This window comes from Anser anser (genome assembly GCF_964211835.1).
Source record: "Anser anser genome assembly, chromosome: 2".
NCBI classification, from domain to species: domain Eukaryota; kingdom Metazoa; phylum Chordata; class Aves; order Anseriformes; family Anatidae; genus Anser; species Anser anser.
In genome coordinates, this window is record NC_139721.1 from 108,279,538 (window position 1) to 108,300,885 (window position 21,348).

General features: G+C 42.2%; 1 protein-coding gene across 4 annotated transcripts; it reads left to right on the forward strand.

The window, feature by feature from the left end:
• Positions 1-1,578: 1,578 nt before the first annotated feature.
• LOC310894386 (nuclear pore complex protein Nup153-like) lies at positions 1,579-20,757 on the forward strand (the record flags this gene model as incomplete). Of its 4 annotated transcripts, none has more annotated exons than XM_083824422.1 (11): positions 1,579-1,812; positions 4,251-4,464; positions 6,584-6,832; positions 8,038-8,177; positions 8,260-8,382; positions 10,226-10,336; positions 12,224-12,382; positions 13,484-13,536; positions 18,781-18,976; positions 19,503-19,548; positions 20,367-20,757. In XM_083824422.1, the coding sequence occupies 11 exons, from the start codon at positions 1,579-1,581 to the stop codon at positions 20,501-20,503; spliced, it is 1,662 nt and encodes a 553-aa protein (XP_083680548.1). In that variant the 3' UTR covers positions 20,504-20,757. The 4 variants fall into 4 exon arrangements, with proteins under 4 accessions (XP_083680548.1, XP_083680549.1, XP_083680550.1 ...); XM_083824423.1 differs by having other exon boundaries at positions 4,254-4,464; XM_083824424.1 differs by having other exon boundaries at positions 4,254-4,464; positions 8,086-8,177.
• Between the last annotated feature and the right edge of the window lie 591 nt (positions 20,758-21,348).

The window sequence follows — 21,348 nt, forward strand, 5'->3', positions numbered from 1 at the left end:
GACGACTGCTTCCCGGACCAACGGGGCCACGAATCCGGCCTAAAACACTGCTTGTGCGTTGGTTGTCGGCGTGGGGGCTGTTGGTTGTCGGTGCGGGGGTATCGGTTGTCGGTGCGGGGGTATCGGTTGTCGGTGCGGGGCTTTTCTGACGAGCACTGTGGGCTCGGGGCGCCGTCCCACGCCCGGCGCGGTGCTGCGGCACACCAGCGGTCGGCGCCACGGCGCGGGGAGGCTCTGGAGGTGACTCCTAGCCCCGTGCTTACGGTGGCCGGGCCGGGGTTCATTATGGCGGCCGGGTCCTGAGGGCGGGAGCGGGAGGGCGGCGGGACCGGGACGGGACCGGGGCGGGGCGAGGAACGGGAGCGGCAGCGGGAGGGGGGGGCGCGCGTTCCCGTGAGGGGAGGGGGCGCGCGAGGGAGGGAGGGGGAGGGTGTGAGAAACACTCCGTAGCCAAGAACTTGGGCTCAGGCGAGGAGCTCAGCGAAGCAGGAATTTATTCGCGATCGCAGTGGCGGGCGTCCCGTCCGTGCGAGGACTACCGCACACCAAATTTCCCTGGTGTATTGCCAAGCACTTCCCCGTGCAAGGGCTTACCATACACCGCATTTCCCGAGACTCTTCCTTTCTCTCCCTTAGCTCACGCTTCGTCCGTCTCCGGCCGCGCCCCTCGCGGAGCTGCGGAACCGCGGATCAGGACTCCACACTCGCTCCGTACAAAAGTACGTCTCAATCCCACGGCACACAGAGTCTCACCCGACCCCCAAGGCAATACTTCCTATTTCTTACCTTGGTCTGTGCACAGAGTTACCGGATCAATTCTCAAAGCCGGAGTGCCTGCCTTCTTCCCTTCCCCACTCCTTCACGGATCCTGCCTCTTTCATCAGTCTCGGGCCCTCTGTCAGCTCTCCGCAGAACCGCCGCCGTCGATGCACAGGACCGCTGAAATCAGCGGGGCATGCCTTCCTGCTGCTGCGGCGGTGGGGCTCCCCAGTAGGCGACTGGCTCCCGGACGAGCCCCCAAATTGTGAGAAACACTCCGTAGCCAAGAACTTGGGCTCAGGCGAGGAGCTCAGCGAAGCAGGAATTTATTCGCGATCGCAGTGGCGGGCGTCCCACGAGCAGGAGCGCCCCTGCTGGTTCCAAAACCCAGTTTATATACTTTTTGATGACGGGACCCTCCCCTGTTTCCCCACTGAGGGGGTGATCCAGGCTCACAATCTGTCTGATGCTTCCCAGACAATGCATGGCCTTCAGTTGCCGGCCTGTTAAATTTCGAATTTCTTTTGACTTTTTTACTGGTTGAAGCGGTGATGTTTCTTCACTTACCTGACTTGACTCAACACCGTGATTTTCCCCGAATTGTTCTACGGAGTCTGGTTGTCTGCATTTTACAAGGTCGCCTGCTAAGCGTTCTTATCGCTGCAAGCACACCTCAATACCCCATTCCTTACCTTTAAACAACGTAACTCTGCAAAAACAACATTTTTATTCCCACGAGGGGCAGGGCAGGCCCCGCGGCGCGTGGCGGCGGGGGGCGGGGGGGCCCCGTGACGGCACCGAACGCGGGGGGGGGGCGGTATGGCCTCGGGCGGCGCGACCGGTAGCGGCGCGACCGGCAGCGGCATGGCCGGCGGTGGCAGGGCCGGTGGCGGCGGGGCGCCGGGCGGCAGCCCAGGAGCCCGATCAGGAGGAGGAGGAGCAGGAGGAGGAGGAGGAGGAGGAGGAGGAGGAGGAGGAGCGGCCGGCGGCAAGGTGAAGAGGCGGCGCCACCGTTTGGGCGCCGCGAAGCCCCCCTGTGCCAGGAGCAAGCGGGTGAGGAGCGGCCCCCCCACAGCGGGCCCTTCCCCCTCAGCCCACCAGTTACCCCCTTACTTACCCCCTTACCTTACCCGCCCCTTTATCCCCTTAGTTACCCCCTACCCACCTCCTTACCCCCTTAGTTACCCCCTCGACCGCTTAGTTACCCCCTTAGTTACCCCCTCAACGGCTTAGTTACCCCCTTAGTTACCCCCTCAGCCCCTTCCTAACCCCCTCAGTTATCCCCTCAGCCCCTTACTTACCCCCTTACCCCTCTACCCAGCCCATTACCCCCCTCCTCCCCCTCCCCTTCACCCCCAGCCCGCTGCCCTCAGGACCCCCAGTGCCACCCCCAGGGCTTTCCCCGCTCCCTGCACCCCTCCTCAGCCCATCATCAATTCTCTGAACGTTACCTGCCAGGCTTTGCTTCTCGTTTGTGCTGTAGGGTACAGCAGGTTGACGGTGAAAGCGGTCCGTCAATTCGGGGTGTGAAAATCCCCGTGCTGGAGGGGGGACGCGCCGAGATCCCTCCCAGCAGCTCTTTGCTAAGAAATGTCAGGACGCCCAGAGAGATGCTCTGGAGATGCCCTCTGCACATGTTTGTTCAGCCAAAACCTCTCCGCTATGAAATGAGCAACGTAGCTGAGGGGATTGATTATCATATGCAAAACCAAGGGAGCGCTACGCATGGATAGCTGCTCAATTAGGTTTTTATCACTTGCAGAAATGCCAAGTCCCTTATACCATATATTGACAATCAATCTTGTCCATCTAAAGCTGGCCTGGAAGGGCAATGCAAACATTCCCCACGCTTACAGAGCAACCGTTGAAACCTCTGGCTTGAACAGTGCATTAATGTTGAAAGTGCCATAGCTTGCGTGTGCCGACACCGTGTAGCTAACTGATAAACCTTACACGTGGATTAAAAATAATCAGTGGAGATGGTTTTCTAACTTTTCCATTGTCTGTTATCTCTGCGTGTTTTCCAGTAGGTTTATTTAAAGAGTGTGCCAGAGCAAACACGTGCGTGGGGATATCTGGGGGATTCTGCACAGAGAATGGCTGCTGCACATCCAGCGCAGATCAAATTAACAGTAACTTATCGGGGAAGAATTTTAATGATTTGATAAATAGACAAACTGATAGGTGTTACATGTGTGCATTTATTATAGCAGTTAGCTTTGTAACCAGACGAATCGTGCAAATGTTCATAACGTAAAAGGACGAGCTTTGAGCAGATAGCTTGCTTAGAGCATTTGTCAATTAATTTCAGTTTATTTTCAATATCATGTCCACTCTGCAGAAGGTTCTGTGGCTTAATGTTAATTGTCTCTCAGTGATGCAGTTGGGGAGGCACGAAAGCGACCGATGCGATTTTGTGAGGTTATACCTCTGGTTCTGATCCCTACCCCGCTGTTTTTCTCATCCTTCCCCCTACAACTTTAGTCGATAAGTCGATTCTTAGAAATACTTAAATAGATGTGTTTTGTGTGCTTCTGATCGTAATTACAGCCCACCAAACCCTCTGTCTCTTACCATTAAGCTCTGAAGGTGCCTGGGCACTGTAGACAGTATAGTTAGCAGCTTCAAAGTTCCTGGGAACTAGTCCTGGATCTAATTTACTTTTTTTTTTTTCCCCCTGCCTGCAGGAGGGATGATTAGCAGGATGCCTAGCTCATGATTGTCTGCTTTCTGGATATTAATTTTTATTATTAATTTTTATTATTAATTATATTCATTTATATTAATGTATCTTTTATTTAACCGTAGTTCCTGGGGCTTTCGGTCAGGTGGGAATTCTCCGATCGTACCCGATGTATGCCGCAGAGTCAGTCTTCTACAAAATACAGCAACAGCTTTAGAAGGCTCTTGCAAGAGGAGGTGCTGGTGCTATAGCTATAGCTGTGTTTCTTCCAGGACATCTTCTGGGTTAGCCTGACTGTTGAGAGCAGAACTGGTTTTTGTGCGTATAGTCACTGCAATTCAGCATTACTAAAATTGAAAATATTTAGATTCACTGATTTTAATGGGTAGTATGGTCCTGACTGTCGCAGTAGATAATTGCTGAACTTCTGGTTTAGTTGGTTTTCACGTGAGGGTGCGAAGAGGAAGAGTCCTGGAACAAGTCTGTAGGTCAGGAGCTGTTCAGGCGTAGAGTTTCCTGATAGCCTTGCAGATTGACGACCTGCTGGTGAATTTTGGCAGAGGTTTCAGAACTTTGAACCTTGCCAAGGTCACTTGGAAGTGCAGAAAGTGATAGGTAGTTGTAAATCAATCTTAGGTGAATTTTAGGTTTACCAGAAGTGTAGCGATCCTATGCCAGGGATCAACCTCGTCGTCGTCTTCTGAATATTTGCTGTATAATATCTGTCTTCAAGGTCCGTGGAGGGTGGTATCCCAGCATATGCTGTTGACTGTGTTTCTGTAATTAAACAAGTGTTTTTTCTTTCAAGCAGGGAATAATTAGCAGAATGACAGAAACGGTGAAAAATATTGTACCGGCCTGGCTGCAGAAGTATTTCAATAAGCGTGAGGAGGAGTGTGTAGACAGAAATGAATCTGCAAACCAGGAGGAGACTCCGGTAAACTATCACCTCGATTATGCAGATGAAGATACCATAATCGATGAGAGATTCACGCCTGAACCAGCAAGAATTAGTAGACGAGGTATGTGAAAAATCATTTGGAATTCTGGCCATCTGTATTTATTCACAGATTTCTAGTTTTGAATCTGAATTTCAAAAGGAAATTGGAATGAGGGTTTTGACAGAATGAAAAAAAAACAAAAAAAGTCAAAACTGTTTGTGAAACCGTCTTAGCTTTAAACTGTATACACAGTTACGAAGCATACATCTTATGCTCTTGGAAGGCATCAGTTAACTTTAGGTACTCTATTAGCCAGGTGCTAAATGCTGAAAATAAGTCATTTGCAAGTGTGCTGGGTTGCATTTTCCATCTTTTAAAAGATATGGAATGAAAATCTGTCAAATTCCCTAAGGCAATTAAAAAAATTAATTTGTTTTGCAGTCTTCGAAACAAAAGACTAGATGCTAGAATGGCAGAGGAAAATTCCGTCTCGTGTCCCGACTTTGTTTGTTTTGTTTTGTTTTGTTTTGTTTTGGGCTTTGATCAATTTAGTAAAGTTCCTCGTTAACTTGATGGTGAACTGGGGAACTTGTGCACGGACGTGGTTTATGAGATTATTATCCTTAAAATATTCAATAACTTTAAGGTCTACGCGGGGGGAGGGGGTGTCTTTGAAAAGGTATTTGACCGTTGGCAACGAGGTTTGCAAGTCCTTTACCTCATGAAAGATTAATTTGTCTTATATCCAGTGCCTCTCACTGTTCCTGTAGTCCTGTTGTATAAATTTGCATCTATTCTTATTTGAGTTTCTCTTAAATTAGCTGTTTTGGGGAAGTCAGCTTTTAATAAGTAAAGAAGTTTTGTCTGAGCGTGCGTAGGTAACCATAGATAATGTGGAAAGTCAGTTGCTTCTGTTGTTGGCAGAATCAAAAAACAAGGAGGAAATATCTTTGCCTCCAATCTCATCTAATTGTAAACAAGGAGATTGATGGCTTTCTGTGTAGCTGTAGCTTGGGAATGAGTTTGGAGAAAAGAATAGAGAAGGTCTTCGTGACTGAGGAACACATGTTGGCTTTCCTATGTAACTGCGTGAAAGGAGCTTTCAGTAAGAACAGCTGCACTGCAAGCTTGCTAACTCCAGGAGATCAGGAGCAGGTGGACACCCTGGAACCTTTTGCAGCTTACGTTGCTGTCCGTGGGTGTCGCTTACTATGCTTAAGAATAAGATTTTTTTTTTTAATTATTACTACATTTTGAAACCAATGTGTTTCTTCAGTTCTGAGGTATCAGTGTGCTGGAGCCTATATTGGGTGGCCTTCCGCCTGAATACCTTTCTGTATCTCAAACGGTGCTGTCCTAAAAATCTGCTCATGGTTTGGAGAGCTAATTAGTGGTACTGCAGTGGTTATGAAGATTGAACTAACTAGTTTAAGCTTCAGTTCAAGTATCAAGAGGATAGTGGCTCAAAGTCATTTGAATTGCCCAGATTCCTGGGAGAGACAGCAGGCTTTCATCAGGCAAAATACCCATGAATAGTTCCATTCATTTAGCAAGATAGACTTCAAGGCCACCTATTCCAGGCCACTGGCATTGTTTGCAGACCCTTTGCTTCAAGAGGGAAAAATGCTCATCTGGTTACTTGGGTCAACATCCTTGTCCCTTGGGTCAAAATCCCAATAGTTAATGGGTAGGAGATGATGTTTTGCCTCTAACATGAGCTGATATGGAAGAACTTGGGAAAAAAGTACTGCAAACGTTCATTTTCATGTTGTGTATTCAGATTAATATAACCTTTGTTCCAATATTATGGAAGCTGCAGTGTTATCTGTAATTTACCGTGTAATCTCAAATTTTGTAAAGCTTATTGCAAGCTGTACATGGGAGAAGGAGTATATATGTTTGATTTAGTGAACGGCCAAGTCAGCGTTAGAGCATTTGAGCACGGGGTCAGAATGTGGTGTTGTAAAACCTCATAGTTAACTACTTCTGGATGCAACATTAATACTGTGTATCGCAAGCAGTGTTGTTGTTGTAGCCAGACAGTTAAATGCAACCGTATCTGGGTGAGGAAGAAGTTAAATTTGGCTTCTCTCTTTTTGCGCTTAGAACTTGGCAATAGCATGGCTGTCGATAGGAAACAGGTTTTGGCTTCTGTGAGCTTGTCTATAGCAAAGCTAATTATCTCCCTGTTCTTGTCTAGAACCATCCACAAGTAGATCAGCACTGAACTTCCCAGTTGCGTTAACAAGGCCCTCTCTTCATCGGAGCCGTCTGAATTATACCATGCTGGATTCTCCTGTCCCACCTTGTCAGCCCTCGACATCTTCTATATTTGGCACTGGCAGTCCTAGGCTGTCCTTCATAAAAGAAATAGAAGATTGTACCTCTCAACAAGACGATGATAACATCTCAACAACCAGTGATTCCTCCTCTAGAGCATCTGATGAAGGTGATTTTTGTGTTCTCTGTTTAATTGACTTTTTTTTTAATGTGAAGTACCTTGCGTTCTTTAATATTCCACATCACCTTAGTAAATAAAATAGGTGAATGTCAACTTTGGATGCGAGAATTAAATTGAATTTTTAGTGTTTTAGAAGTATATAATCCTATCACCTTTTTAATAGAAGCGTGCTTTGGAATACGTTTATGATACCCTGATGTTAGAAAGAGTCAATGCTGAAATATACACATTCAGCTAGGTTATATGTAAATTTTGAACTGGGACGGTAGGAAATCAGGCTGACTTGCTGTAGCTTGACAACTAGGCTGATTGTCTAGAAGGAAGAGTGACTCAGAATATCTAACAGACAGCTGGTTAAATGTGAATAAGTGCAGGTGACAAATAGGAATACGAGATGTTTTCCTGTGTTTCAGCAAGAGAAGATAAAGAAACTACTCTGACATAAGCTATAGGCTGTTTTTTGACCTTTCTTGGTAGAAGGCTTCAGCTGTCAGTACTTTCATGTCTTTTGCCAAATTCATTGAGGAAAGCACACCATTTTAAAACAAAAAAAATAAGCATCGTGTCGATGTAGGTTGGTACGTAGGTCTTCTCGCTGAAAGGGCGAACAGCAGGTTTGCAGCTTTTTCTAGTCCCCCATATAGACAGGGACTGACATGTGCTCAGCAGGTTTTCCAGAGAACTTTTGTACAGCTGAGAGTAGAGTTGCTGGGCTTTAGCAATATAACCTGAGTGCACTAGAACTTTCTGGTGTGTCTTCGTAAAACATACATGGGCAGAAGATCGTTAACTCTTAGAGCAGCCTTTGGGGAATCTTCCAGGTTTAAAACCTGTGCGATTATGATCTGTGCTGGCCTCCAGCCTTTTACCAACACAGAAAAAAGCTTTGTCCGTACAAATGCACTGATGTTTATGCAGTCCTCTTTTATCTTAGCCTGAAGGAAAAAAAAATCTGCATTGGAAGCACAGTGTTAACTTGGTAAGATTGCTGAAAACTACTTGCAGCTCTGTGAACAGTTTTCAAGTTTGTAGGTGATACTTGGTTTTCAGTCTGTACGTGAAGTTGATCTATTTAAAGAAGCTGAAGTCATGCTTATTTTTCTGTATTGAAGAACTTGAATTAGTGTGATCTTTATTGTTAAAGTTCTGTACGTACTAGAGGCATTTACATATAGCATACGTCATTTTGGCAGATGTTGCAGTTTTAAAAAATACTTCATCATCACTGCTCTTGCCCGCAGGAGCTGAAAGAACTCATTCCCTCTCGCAGCATTCTGCAGCTAGCTCTAAGAAACCCGCATTCGGTTTATCTGCTTTTGGAGGACTGTGTCCTGTAAGTACTGCACAGTATTTCTTTTAATCAGTTTGAACGTGTACCTGTTTTTCTATCCACCTATCGTACTGTGTTTCCATAGGCACGTGGAAGCACATCTGTTTTTAAGCAAAACCAGCTTGGGTTTTCTCCATTTTACCCTGGAAAGACGGCCTATGGTGGTGCAGCTGCAAAATCAAGGCATCGAAGAACGGAACCTTATCGGGTATGACAAAAGTAGAGTAGTAGTCAAATGTAGTAGTCAAACGTAGTAGTCAAACCTGGCTAATATTTATCTGTGGATCTTCTTTTCCAAGCATGCCTACATTCATGCTATGGATATGTTGTATAAACCTGCAGTCTTTGAAAATATCTAAAATCAACTTTGCTGATCCTTTGTTCTTCTGGTACACAGAGGCATGCAGGACTAAATGCAGTCCCAAGATAAGCAGTAACATGCTTTCTGTTTTGAACGATTCATATAGTTCTTGGAGAGAGTTATTTGCCCCCAAGTGTTCTTGGAAATAGCAAATAAAAACTACTGACAACTCTGATTAGCTAGAGCTGAATCGAAAAGGAAAGTCAAATCAGGTTTGGTAGGAATGTATTTAAATGAAAGTGACTTTTATCGATAAATCAAAAGGAATTTTAAGAAAATGAAAACGCGGGTTTGCTGGCTCTGTTCTGACAGTCCATTTCTGCAACGGAAAAAGGGCAGTACAAGTACCTCACTTACGGGAAACCTTGAAACCTTGTGGTGCAAAGCTGGGAACCCTCTTTGGTCGGCTATTTTTGTTTTTTACAATATTACTGCATTATGGTAAAAAGAGGAACCAAAATACTAGGCTTTTAAAGGAGAGAGTAGCTTGCTTCTTGCTGCTTGCTGTGAATGACAGCAAGGTACTAGAGAGTCCAGCGAAGGGCCACCAAGATGATCAAGGGACTGGGAGCACCTCTCCTATGAGGAGAGGCAGAGACTGCTGGGCCTGTTTAGCATGGAGGAGAGGAGGTTCAGGGGGGATCTTATTGGTGTATATAAATATCTGAATGGATGGTGCAAAGAGCATAGAGAGCCATTGTGTTTTCAGCGGTGCCCAGTGCCAGGTCAAGAGGCAACAGGCACAAACTGAAACGTGAGGCTCTGTCTGAGCATCAGGAAATGCTTTTGCACTGCGCGGGTGATGGAGCCCTGGCACGGGTTGCCCGGAGAGGCTGTGGAGTCTCCCTCTTTGGAGGTCTTCAAGAGCTGACTTGACATGGTCCTGGGCAACCTGCTCGGGGTGGCCCTGCTTGAGCGGGGGGGTAGACCAGGCGATCTCTAGAGGTCACTTCCAACCTTAACCATTCTGTGGTTCTGTGAGTCTCACTTGTGTTTTTCTATGCTGCGTGGTCTGCTTCCTGTCTTCACATCGTGTGATAAGCACAGTGTGGTTATTTGAGGGGTTTAACCTGGGAAGAAAAAAAGTCACACCAAAGGAAGTTTTTGACTGATATTTGAAGTTGGGTGGTGCAAATACACAGTTTACTTTTTCAGTGTAATGTTTAGATCTGTTACAGTTTAAATCAGATCTTTATCTTTTAAGACAAAGATTTGCAGCCAACTTTAATCTTGGGGGAAGGGAGGAAGCAAGAGAGAAGTAAAACTAGTTCCTGGTTATGACTGTATACACTGATTTTAAGATGGTACACTTAGACCATCGTGAAACTCTGAGGTCTGTGTTGTTACTGAAAATGCTTTCTGTACCACAAGCCTTTTCTTGAGTTCTGTTTCCCTGATTACTGCTTCGGAGGCCTTAGCAGTCCTAGCATCATCCGTCTTGACCTTTTACAAGTACGGAGTTCTTTTATTGCTTGTGCAACAAGCACGTGCAAGATGCACTGAGGCCCAAGGTAAACTTCATTAAACTCCGAATGTATTCTCTTCTTTATGGCTTGAACTCCCAGTGACTGCATGTTTCTCTGTCATCAGAATATATTGATTGTATCATCAGTGTAGCCTTGGGACATAAAATACATGCCTCTTTAGCTCAGAATTGACCATTGTAACACTTAAAATGCTAATTTTTCAGGCACATAGGAGAGCGAAAGCTAGACAAGAAACTGTGTGGTTCCACGCTACCTTAAGTACCTCATCACGGCGCATCTTAGAGGCAATGGAGAAGCTGTCAAGCCCTTTATTGGTGAATAGCACTTCTTTTAATCTGTTTTTGCTTCATGTGTTTATAAAACTTAGTAAATGTGCCATCAAAGCATAAAGATAAAACTATTCTTCCTTACGTTGTGGCAGGTTTAATTTATTGCGCTGTTTTTTCAACAGGATGCTAAAAGAATGGCATCTGTTTTGCCGCTGTGTTGTGTAAGTTGACCATGAACCAGTTAGTTAGGGGTATCCTTGGGCTTATTAAATTGCAAAACTCTTAAATGACCACTTGAAGATCAGGTGACTGAAGGAAATAACAAGATGTGCAAACTTTTCATCTTCTGTTCTAATGAGAAAAGGGACAGTGTCTCAAGAAGTTTCTGTGCTAATTCCTTGACTGGATGGATGTATAATTAAGTTTACAATCACTTCAGAGTTTACAAACATCTCAGATTTCCTGGACCATCTTTTCACCATCTGCCAAATTACAAGGGCATGGAGAAGTGAAGTATATCATAAATATTATCCAAATACCTAAAACCAAATCTGGTGTGAATTCTCAGTTATATTATAGCAATACACCTGTGATAAGGCATTAAGAAAGATCTGCCAGATTTGCAACAGAGAGCCTGAAATTGTCAGCCACTAAATGAATGTTGCACGCAGCTGTCAGTGGGTGAAAGGAGATAGATTGTCTATTCATAATACTAGAATTCATAATGGTGGCGGGAGAAGGGTAGCCCGCGATGAGAAGCAATTATTTGCTGAGGAGATGATCGTTTGTTTTCCTGCTAAAGTGAACATGCGGTTGACGGAACACTTGTGCACTCAGGCTAAACTTCTGCAGTGGGTAGCAGTGATGTGGTATTTTTCTTATTTCAAGGAACTGTACCAGGCAGAATAGCTCTTGGTGTATTGAATGCCTAACTGGGGGAATTAATATTTTTCTTTTTTACCTTTAAAACCAGCAATGAACCGTCGTTCACTCGAAGTAGATTTGTGAACTTACATAAAACATGTCTTATTCAAGGTTTCAAACTGAATGTAATATTTTTTAGAAAGATGTATTTTTGTATACTTTAGAGAGAGTGTGAATCCTATTACTAAGAGCTGGGAGATACTGTGAAATTAAAGCTGCAGCGTAAACAATTTCCTGTTGGTATTGATTTGAACAATAGCATGCTTCCTAAGACTGTATTTTCTGATCCTTAAGACCGCAGGCGGAGCCATCGGTAAATCTTGTAGCCTTTAGGGTTTGTTTTCTGTCTGACAGTTCAGTTAAGTCAGTTTTGCAGAACACGCAGTGGTCTGTGTTAAAAATCAACTCTGGTCTGTGAAAATGCTTTGAAAAGGGAAGTCAAACCCACTACTTGAAGTGCATCTAATGCACATGTAAAGCATTGGATCACATTTTAATGAATGAGATTATTGTAAGATTGACAAGTTGTTTTTTTTGAGTGTGTTCTATTGTTTGTGTAACTTTGAAGGGGGAAAATGTAGGGGATGTGAAGCCCAGAAGCCTGTATAATTAGTTGCTTAACACTTCGAATGTTAAATTAATGAATTAAGCTACTATAAAAAAAAATCACAGTGTGGGCAGAGGAAAAGATAGGAGCATATTCTAGGAACATGGGTTATTTTAATTATGGTAGCATGAATTATTTTGTCTATGAAGCTAACTGCCAAATTTTGAAATGGAATTCAGTCAGACTTTGGCTACTTATATATAGCTTTATGGATTTCGTTACTGTTTTCTGGTGATTTCCCTCTACAAGTTGAACGGTCTTTAGAATTTTCAAATTGTATTCACTGAGTGCCAAGACCGATGGGGGGAGGTTTATAGTTCTGTAATTTGTTTTCATCAATAAATATTGGAATTAATTTGGGTGGACGTAAGGATAAATTGATTGCTGTTTCCCTTTCAAAGCTGGAATCCCAGAATGCATTCCAGCCTCCACCTGTTAAGAGACTTGTGACACCAACGGTAAACCGTCAACCGATGCGTTATACGCGGTATTCTGAACCATCACCGACTTCAACTACTCAGTCCAGCAAAATTTGCCAGAGAGGAGACACAAAGTACCAAGTGAGTACATTTTTGAGTCCTTATGTGCCTGTTTTTTTTTTCCAGTCTTGGAATGTTTCTCAAACCAATTGTTATCCTATCTTTGCAAAAAGTACTGATAGTATGTTTGAGGCGAGCTTTAAGGCAGTGGGAACCATTGTGAAATAGATTGAGCTTTTATGGATTTAATTCTGTTTTTGGAACACTCAGTGTCCTGTGGTTGTTTTCACGATGTCATGATGTGCTATTGAGTCATCCTGTTCTCAGTGAAAGAATATTAAAAGACAGAAATGTTTTCCTTCTATATTCTCATGTACACAAAGCTGTCACTGATGAGACATGCTCGTGTTCTGTGTAAACTATTCCAGGTGAGCTATGTGCTCCAAGTGAGAGTTCTGACAATGTGCTGAGTTATCGTTTTTGATTGCTTTGGAGTAGATGGAGTCTGATAAATTTTCCATAAAATTAAATGGGCATCTCTTTCTGCGAAAACATCTGTGTTTCCAGTATCAGTCTGAGTGTACAAATGACCACGTGTTAAGTGTATGGGCTTCTTAGGCTGGAAATCAAAGTGGACAGTAATACTGGTTGCTTATTGCTTTTAACTCTTTCAATCTCTGTATTGTTTAGCCAGCACAATCTCCATTTGGTAAAGTTCTAAAATGAATGTAGCAGCAACTGCTTAGTTTTTTGTGGGGGTAGAGGTTTTTTTTTTTTTCTTGTTTGTTGATAAATGATAGAAAACAGAAAAGTATGTCCCTTTTACGGGGTTGGTAAACACAAGTTTTGATGAAAACTCTCCCCCACACACACACAATTTTTGTCATTTTGTTTAAAGTAATTACTTTCTTTGTTAGAGGATTTGCCAAATTTGATTTAGTGTTCTATCAGTTTGTCCTCAATGCTGAGTGAAGCAGTGATGCTTACTTTAGCCCCAAAATTTAACTGAACTGTACCCACAATGCTGAATTAGGGAACAACGTTAAGTAGATGAGGTGTATTCAGTGCTATAAAATTAAATATAAATAAATAAAAACCACAAAAAACCACATTAAGTGGTTGTTGGTACTTTGTGTATTCTGTACATATTCAGCTAAGTCTTGAACTAAACTTAACTTGCAGGGGATGAGAGAGAAGACTTTGCCTGCAGAACAGCGAGCAGAACCATCTGAAAGGTATGACATCTATTAATTTAAAACTTACTTGAAGGAAGAAAGAAATCTCCTTTTTCAGTACGGTCTGCATGCCTGTCTTTTTGGAAAGGTGGTGACAGTTCTCAGTAAAAGGAATGGGAAATCCAATGAAAATTTTGTATTTTGAGGCAGCTGCAAAGTCTGGATTGTGTTTGAAGATCAATATAACTTTGAGAAAATTGTTGTTTTTATGAAAGGAAGGAAGATGAGCAAGAATAAAACTACTGATACACCACTTTTTATCCCAAGTTTATCTTCTGAGTAGGATATGAAGATGGGAAACAAGGCACGTTATAATGCTGTATCCACAGAAAGGATCTTTGCTATTGGAGGCCTAATTTTTTCCTTCTACAGGAAATATGGCTCATTTTGTAGTTTAACTAAATCTGTAGTGTTACAAATTTTGCTTTGACAGATATTTCATGGTTTATAACTCAGTTTACTTATAACAAAATAATTTGTCCCTCCTAATGTTCCCTAGGGGAAAAGCTATTAGTTTTAGCTATTTAATTGCTTGCAGTTTGAAAGCTCTGTCCTAATGGGATGATTCTTTCTGAAGCATTCTTTAGAAGGTGAAGTAGGGGAAGTGAGTTACAGTTCAGGAGGATGTTTATTGATGTGTTTTTTTCTTTATTTTTTAAGCAAAAACATGGAGGAAGATTTATGATTTATTATTCTTCTTTTTAATACTCCTTTCATGATGAAGTTAATTGTCTGCTTTGAGTTCACATGAAGACCATGTGTTCTTTAGAATCATTTGAGGCCAAATGCTAACTCATCTCTAAAATAAAAAAAATCCAGCAGAATTAATTGAATTTCTTCTTGAGGAGACTGCTTTGTGTTACACTGCTTTCTTGGTTTAGGTCAAATGAGTTATCCTCCAGATAATATTGATGGCTTTTCCTTCTGGGCAAATGGTGTTTTGAGTAATAATGCTTGAGTTAAGAGACTTTGCACTCAGTTTTTAGGGGATTGCTCTTTTCAAAGAACAGTAGCAGGGAATTTTGTTGACTCTATGCTCATCTGCCAAGCAATTCTTAGGTGACCATGGGCATTCTTTGGCTTGCAGAAGGAACTCAACACTTTGTTTTGGCATCTAAAAGTTGGACTTCACAACAACCACCTTTTTAGGGGTGGAAGCGACTGGCTTTAAGGTTCTGGTACAGGTGCAATCAGGTGCTGGGTTTTAATTATGTTTTTTTCAAACTGTTCTAAATTGTCTTTGCTAGAACTCCTTTCTACTTCTCCATTTAGGAAGGAGATACAGCAAACTCATACTGCTTTTGATTTCGTTCACAAAGTTTATTGCAGTGCCCTACCTTTTGTTTGTAGAGTAGGTAGTGGTGGTAGTGTTTTTTGTGATGCTGGTCTCTGTCGGGTGCCATGTTCTGGAGCAGGAGCACCACACTGATCTGCTGGCAAGAGTCCCTTTGGACAGTTGAGTTGGAATACTCAGTAAATCTCTGGCCCACCAATGCTATATATCTATGTGTGTGTGTGTGTGTGTATATATTTTAAACCTGAGTCCAATTGTAGATTAGACTTGCTTGAAGGCTGACAACTGTCTTTGCCCCCTTGAAGCTCACAGGTGTTAACAGAAAGAGGAATATGGGCTGTTATGGGCAAGCGATAGTTGTCTGAATGAAGATCTATTTTGATGTAAGACTTTTTTCAGAATTCTAATGGATTGACAGTTCGGATTAGAGAAAAATCTGAGCATATGCCTTAGGGATCTGTCTTCCTCTATGCAGTTACAGTGCTAAGCAGGCTGTTGTCAAGTATTTGACAAGTTTAGACCAGTTCTCCTCCTCAGTATTGTGGGAGTTTGACCTGGTGTCTTCCAGTGCGATCTAATGCACTTCTGTACTGACTGACTGATTGGCTGCAAGATAAGCTTTGATGTCACAGTTTTTCCAGGCATACTTCATTTTCTTGCCATAGTACTTTTGTTAGAGTTATTCCCTATTCCACTTCTGGTTTGGGTTATTTTTTCCCCATTTGCTCTTGGATTAGGATATCTTTCTGGTTTTGAGCTAGGCTTTTTTAAGTACCTGAAAAATGCCTTTAAAAGTGTCATAGATGAAAAGAGGCCATAAACGCTGGGGGAAAAAGTTAGTGGGAAACTGAGAGCAGGATCACATTCAGTAGTGAGAGAGCAGCAGCCTAGGGAAAGCTGATGAATGACTGTAACAGATAGTTCTATTTTAAGTGTAAAACAACACTCAGTACTTTATAATGGTGGTCTTACCAGAGGGTTCTTCTCCATGGCTCCTAAAAGCACGTCTTGAAGGCATTCGAGTGCAGTGAACTTAAGCTGTAAGAGTTGGGCTGGTAAGCTTGGCCTGATTTGAAGCTGTAGGCACGGGGCTATAATTTCTGAACAGGCTACAAAAGAAACTGTACCACTGTGCTTTTCAGTGCTCCGTTTAGCAAAGCCATCAAATTGTTGCAGGCAATTGATGTTGTTCTTCTAAGAGCACCTGAAAGATATTTTTGTTTGAAGAGTTCAGAGGTACCGGTTAATAGTTGTTCAGATAATTACAGCCAGCTCTTGGTGTTTGTGACCAGTAAAGTTTGTGGCTCCAAAAGGAGTGGGTTAGTGCTAACTGATTAACTGCTGTATATGCAGAAATATGGAATCTGATTACTTACGCAGAGAGCACTTAAAATGTATTGTTTTGCTGGCTCTCAGTGAGTTGCATCTTAATGCTACCAAGGAATAAGCTTTTTGCTTCTGGCCCAAGTTTTTTAATTTGGTGAAAGCCTTTTCTGTGCACATGCACATGCCAGAGAGGTTGCTTAAGTAATAGAAGCTATAGTAGCTGCTATCTTCTGTTTTTTGTAGAAGACAGAAACTGAATTTGTTAGCTTTGTAACTGTTATGCATACTAGAATTGGTTTTCTCCCTTTTGAAAATAGTAGAGGGTATGCCTATGTCAGATTTGGTGAGCAAGGTGATCAGATGAGGGCACTGCAAGACTGCCAGAACGCACCAGGTCTGGGGGGAAAAGGAATCCGGCTGAGCATAGGAATTTCTAAAAGGTAACCAAGGAGTTGTGCATTGATACAGTTATTCTAAATAATCAGATTCTTGTAGCTCTGCCTTTGGAAAGTCTGTGGCCCTTGCTGTAGTGGCTGTACACAGGATGCAGTCTACAAAACCAGAAATGCAGAAGTCCTATGTTTTGACTCCCTGGATTCATCAACCTGCTTCAGGATGGCTGGGGGAATCCAACTGTTAAGTCTAGCCAGACAGCGCAACTTGGGCTTAGCTGCCATTGTAACCAGCCTTGTTTCTCAACAGTAGCAAAGCTGAATGCATTGGTAAATATTTTCAGGTTTGGGCCTGCATAAGGTAGAAGGGACAACAAGTGGTTTTATATGCTAGGGAGTTCTTGTTCTTAGAGCTTTCCCTCTAGTTTGAGAGAAGCACATAACTAGTTTTACAGTGGGTTGACAGGAAAGAAGTGGGGGGAAAAAATGGGAACGCAGGGAGAAAGCCAAAGGCGTTATTACTAGAACAGGTTTAGAATGCTATTCTTTGCTTTTCATGAGCTTAGGGCAATGGGGAGTTTAAAGCTTAGCACTTCCTGAGAGGGTTTCTTACTCTACCGGCTCGGTTCTATCACTTATTTAAGGCAATTCAGGTCTCTGAACGGTTAAAGAATTGATACCAAATTTGATGAACTCTGATCCAGGATACTGACAAAACAGGACTTCATATAAACTATTTCAGTATGTTCATGAGGTTAGCTTGTGTGTTCTGTTAAATAGTAAAAAATGACACTTCTGTTTCTGTTTACCTAGCATAATTCTGCAAATGTTGCCTCCTTCTGCTTTAGAATGGAAATGCTCTTCTCCAAGAGAGCACTGTCCAAACTTCTTTGCCAAAATTTTTTGATTAAATTAATATTGTTTTATTTTGAAAACAAGAATAAGCCACAAACATGTTTTCTTGCTTCGGCTATCCAGAAGAACGTCAACAGTATTTTCAGATTTTCCTTCCCTACACAACTGTATGTAGGAAGAGTGCAGTTGGAAGCAGAAGACCTAAGATGATGTATCTTCTGTTTGTTTACTACAGTAACAAGACAATGGATTACCTCTTTATTAGAACTTGTGTAGCTTTGCAGTATTGAAACAAATGTAGGTATTAAAATACACATCAGTAATACGTTTCTGAATGGCTGAGTACCGTGCTCTCTTAGCATTGAAATACCCAGCCATTGGATTAGTTTGTCCCTCATGTTTGCTGAGTTTGGAAGCTATTTCAGAATGCCTTCAGCTTGTATTCTTCCCCAAAAGCATAGAACTCACTTCTCTGCATCCCCAATTCAAGTCAGAGAAACTGGGCACTGCAAACACAGGAGGTCTGCCTGTACAGAATCAGTGAAGACAAGTCTAAACAGCGGATTTTTTTGAATATGCAGCTGGGTTATCTGAATGTTCTTTATGCAGTGTACCTCAGTTTTAGTACAGATAGCACTTGTCTTGGTTCTTGTCATTAGTCTGAAGCTGCCCCTGAGAAAATCTTGAAAGGGAAAGTAGTGAAAGCTAATCAGCTGGCCCTTTCTTCTTAAGAACCAGTGTATTTTGTAATTCTCCCACTAATAATAAGGCGTCATGCTGGAGAATCGCGATTGTGTTGTTAAGCAAGACTGACTTCACCTGAGCGGTATAGTTGGCAGCTGTTGAATGTTTAATGGACTTTAAACAAACAAAAAAACTGAGCAGGTGGAGGTAGACATGGCAAACTGACAGGCAGCGTCAGATGCTTCTTTGAAATGGATAATCTGACTCCATTCCCTTCTTTCTGGAAATAAGATCTAGTAATTAACCAAACAAAAGATAGAAGGGTTAAGACTGCATCTTTAAAGCAGCTGTGCTTGATAAATGTCTCTGGTCTTAAATCAATCTTTAGCAAAGCACAGAGACTTAGCAGCAGCTTGCTTATGCCAACGCTAAAAATACTTGATGTGTACAGGTAACCATGTCAAGGCTCTGGAGTTAATCCATGAGAACAATTCCTTCTGGTATTGGCAAAGGTGAGGATGCTTGCTTCTATAGAAATGAGGTTTTGAGCTGTGACTTAAGCTGTCACTTAGGTGACTGTTTAGGAAAGCTTCCTTTTAAGCTTTGAAGTATGTAAGCTGACAAATTGTTTAAGTTCAGAACTGGGTTTACAGTCTCTTGTTCTCTGACTGTATGCAACTTCTCATGTTTCAGACTGAAAGCAGAATTGCAGCGGTACCAGTCATACAACTATAATGATTATTGCCAAGATTACCAGAACTACCACTCGCAGAGGAGTTACGATGCTTACGCTGACTACAACTACAGCTCCTATGCTCCCTGTGACAGCATGCAAGCTGTTGGAGACTGCTCTTTAGGAGATTCTTTAATGGCTCCAGCTGTTTTTGAGGTAAAGATACTGCACGCTTGCTGTAAAGAAAATATTTCACAGATAATATGTTGTACAGATTTGTGTGAATCAGCAAAAAGAATCCGAAGTTGAAAACATGCTTTCTGCTTAGTGTGAAGTTAAAAGAGCAGATTCCATTCAGAGGTGTTTGTATTTAAGTGCTTAAATAGTAAAGCCATAGAATTAGTGATTTATACACCATTATTTGTTCACGCATACCAAAGAATGGTTTTGACAGCATAATTGCGTACGCTTCTTCTGTTCCTGTTCTTCTGATTTGCTTTGCTTAAAGCAAATTAAACAGTTGTTTTAAGTGGTCTTATCGTGGTCAATTTATTAGTTGTGACCTCCGGAGGTCCCTTCCAACCTGTACTGTAATATTGGCTTTCTTCTAAAAATAAATAGATAAAATGCCATCTATCCTTGTAGTTGTAGGAAGAAGGAATGGATTGAGACTGCAGCACTTTGAATCTGTGATGCTTTCTGAAATGAGTTATGATTAAACTTAGCCTTTTCTGTCTTTCAGGAATCTTCAGTTATGACTGCAATCGGTGATGACCTAATTACTGACGGTAATAAGGGTTCTATCATTGTCACTTGAGTTTAGCCATCCTTGTGCCTTTTAACAATACAAGCCAACCTCTACTGGATGAAGAACATCTTGAAAATTCAGCTGAGGTCAAACCTCTGTGGGGTTGATCTGCAATCAGCTGGGGTTTTAAAGCTGATACAGCATACACTGACGGCATCAAGTAAAACGGGACACTGTCAATGCTTCGCAGCAGGTTTCTTGTACCTGTGCCTTCATTCCCGTTTGAAAATGGTCTAAGACAGAATTTTGTTCTTTGTATTGGTTCCGCTAAACAGATTTTATATTAGAAACTCAGTAATATGCAAAAGCTTTGTTCTCCACCCTGAGGTAAAAGCTTATGTTGCAGATTCCAAAAGGAGGATTCAGCTTGCACTTACAAATACGGTACAAAACATATTTGTGTCCTGGAAGGTTTGCAAAGTTCCTCACGTGGAGGCATTTTGTGTTAGTGTTTAGAAACTATCCTATGTAACGTGTATTGCCGTAGAAGTGAATTAAATGACTCTTGGGAGGGTTTCATGGCTGATTATCCTTAAACGTTATCTTTACTATCTTAAACATTGTCTTTGTCTTTATCTTGAAAGACAATTCTAGTCCCAGCCTTCTAATATACAAATTCCCAAAAGTTGGAGCTGTGAGGCTCAAAATTTTAGAGGACTAAATACCTCACTAAAATTAGTAGATCTAATAGCTTATTACACTTAGCTTAAAATACATTTTATTAGCCATTTCACGTGAAGTTTTTTTGTGCGCGTGCCTCAGATTTGATACTTGGACTTACCAGGCTTTTATTTTCAGATCCACAGCTCTACTTGGATGTTGATGAAATGAACAGACAATTCACGGAGACAAGCGAAGAACTCTACGATTCACTCATGAATTGTCACTGGCAACCTCTGGATACGGTCACTTCTGAAATCCCCTCTGCTATTTAAGTGTCTTCTAGAGCATGACCGTTAGGACCAAAGTGCTAAAACTACATTTCTTCTACATTATTCTAGCTCATAAGTTTTAAAGCACAATGATAGGTTGGGGTTTTTTTGCTATGCTTTTGACAGTTTCTGTAATCTTTTTGTTCATCACTCTCTTCTTGGAGCATCATGAAGTCATGTAAATATTCGAGAAATGTAAAGAGGTAAATGGGGTCTAAAGATAGACTTGCCTGTGTAAATAAAAAATTTGTTTCTGCAAACCTGCCAGCAAGGGATTTTACTTGTACCTGTGTGCAGCATGTTCTCTTCCGGCTTATGGAATTTAACAAGGTAGTAAGGGTATTTCATCTGTCTTTATTTTTATATGGGCGTTAGGACACAAGCAAAATCTAGCTTTCCCTTGTTTTCCTGGTTCCTTAGGTAAGCGACAAGCCAAGCCTTTCATGTGCTTGCTTAGACTGGAAGTATGTATGGGAGACACTCACAGGCCTTGCTATGGAAACACCTGTGCCCACTTTTTCCTGCAGGCTGCTGGCTCTAACTGTACTACTGATACATGCTAAGTCAGCTAAAATCGGCTTATAAATAGGGTATGTTAAGCATACGGAAGTGTAGACTTCAACTGCCATAGCTACAGACATCCCGTGGAATGAGGATGATGTCTGCTGGCACTCTCTGCATCAGCATTCAGTTTTCCCTTGCCCTTCTTACTGTTAGACTTCTCAGCTGACGCTTTACAGCGAAGAAATTGCTACAACATAATCCGTGTTCTTAAACCTAAAAAAAAAAAATCTTGGAGAAAACAACTTGCTGGTTTTCCCTCCTTGCTGGCAAGGAGAAAAATAGTC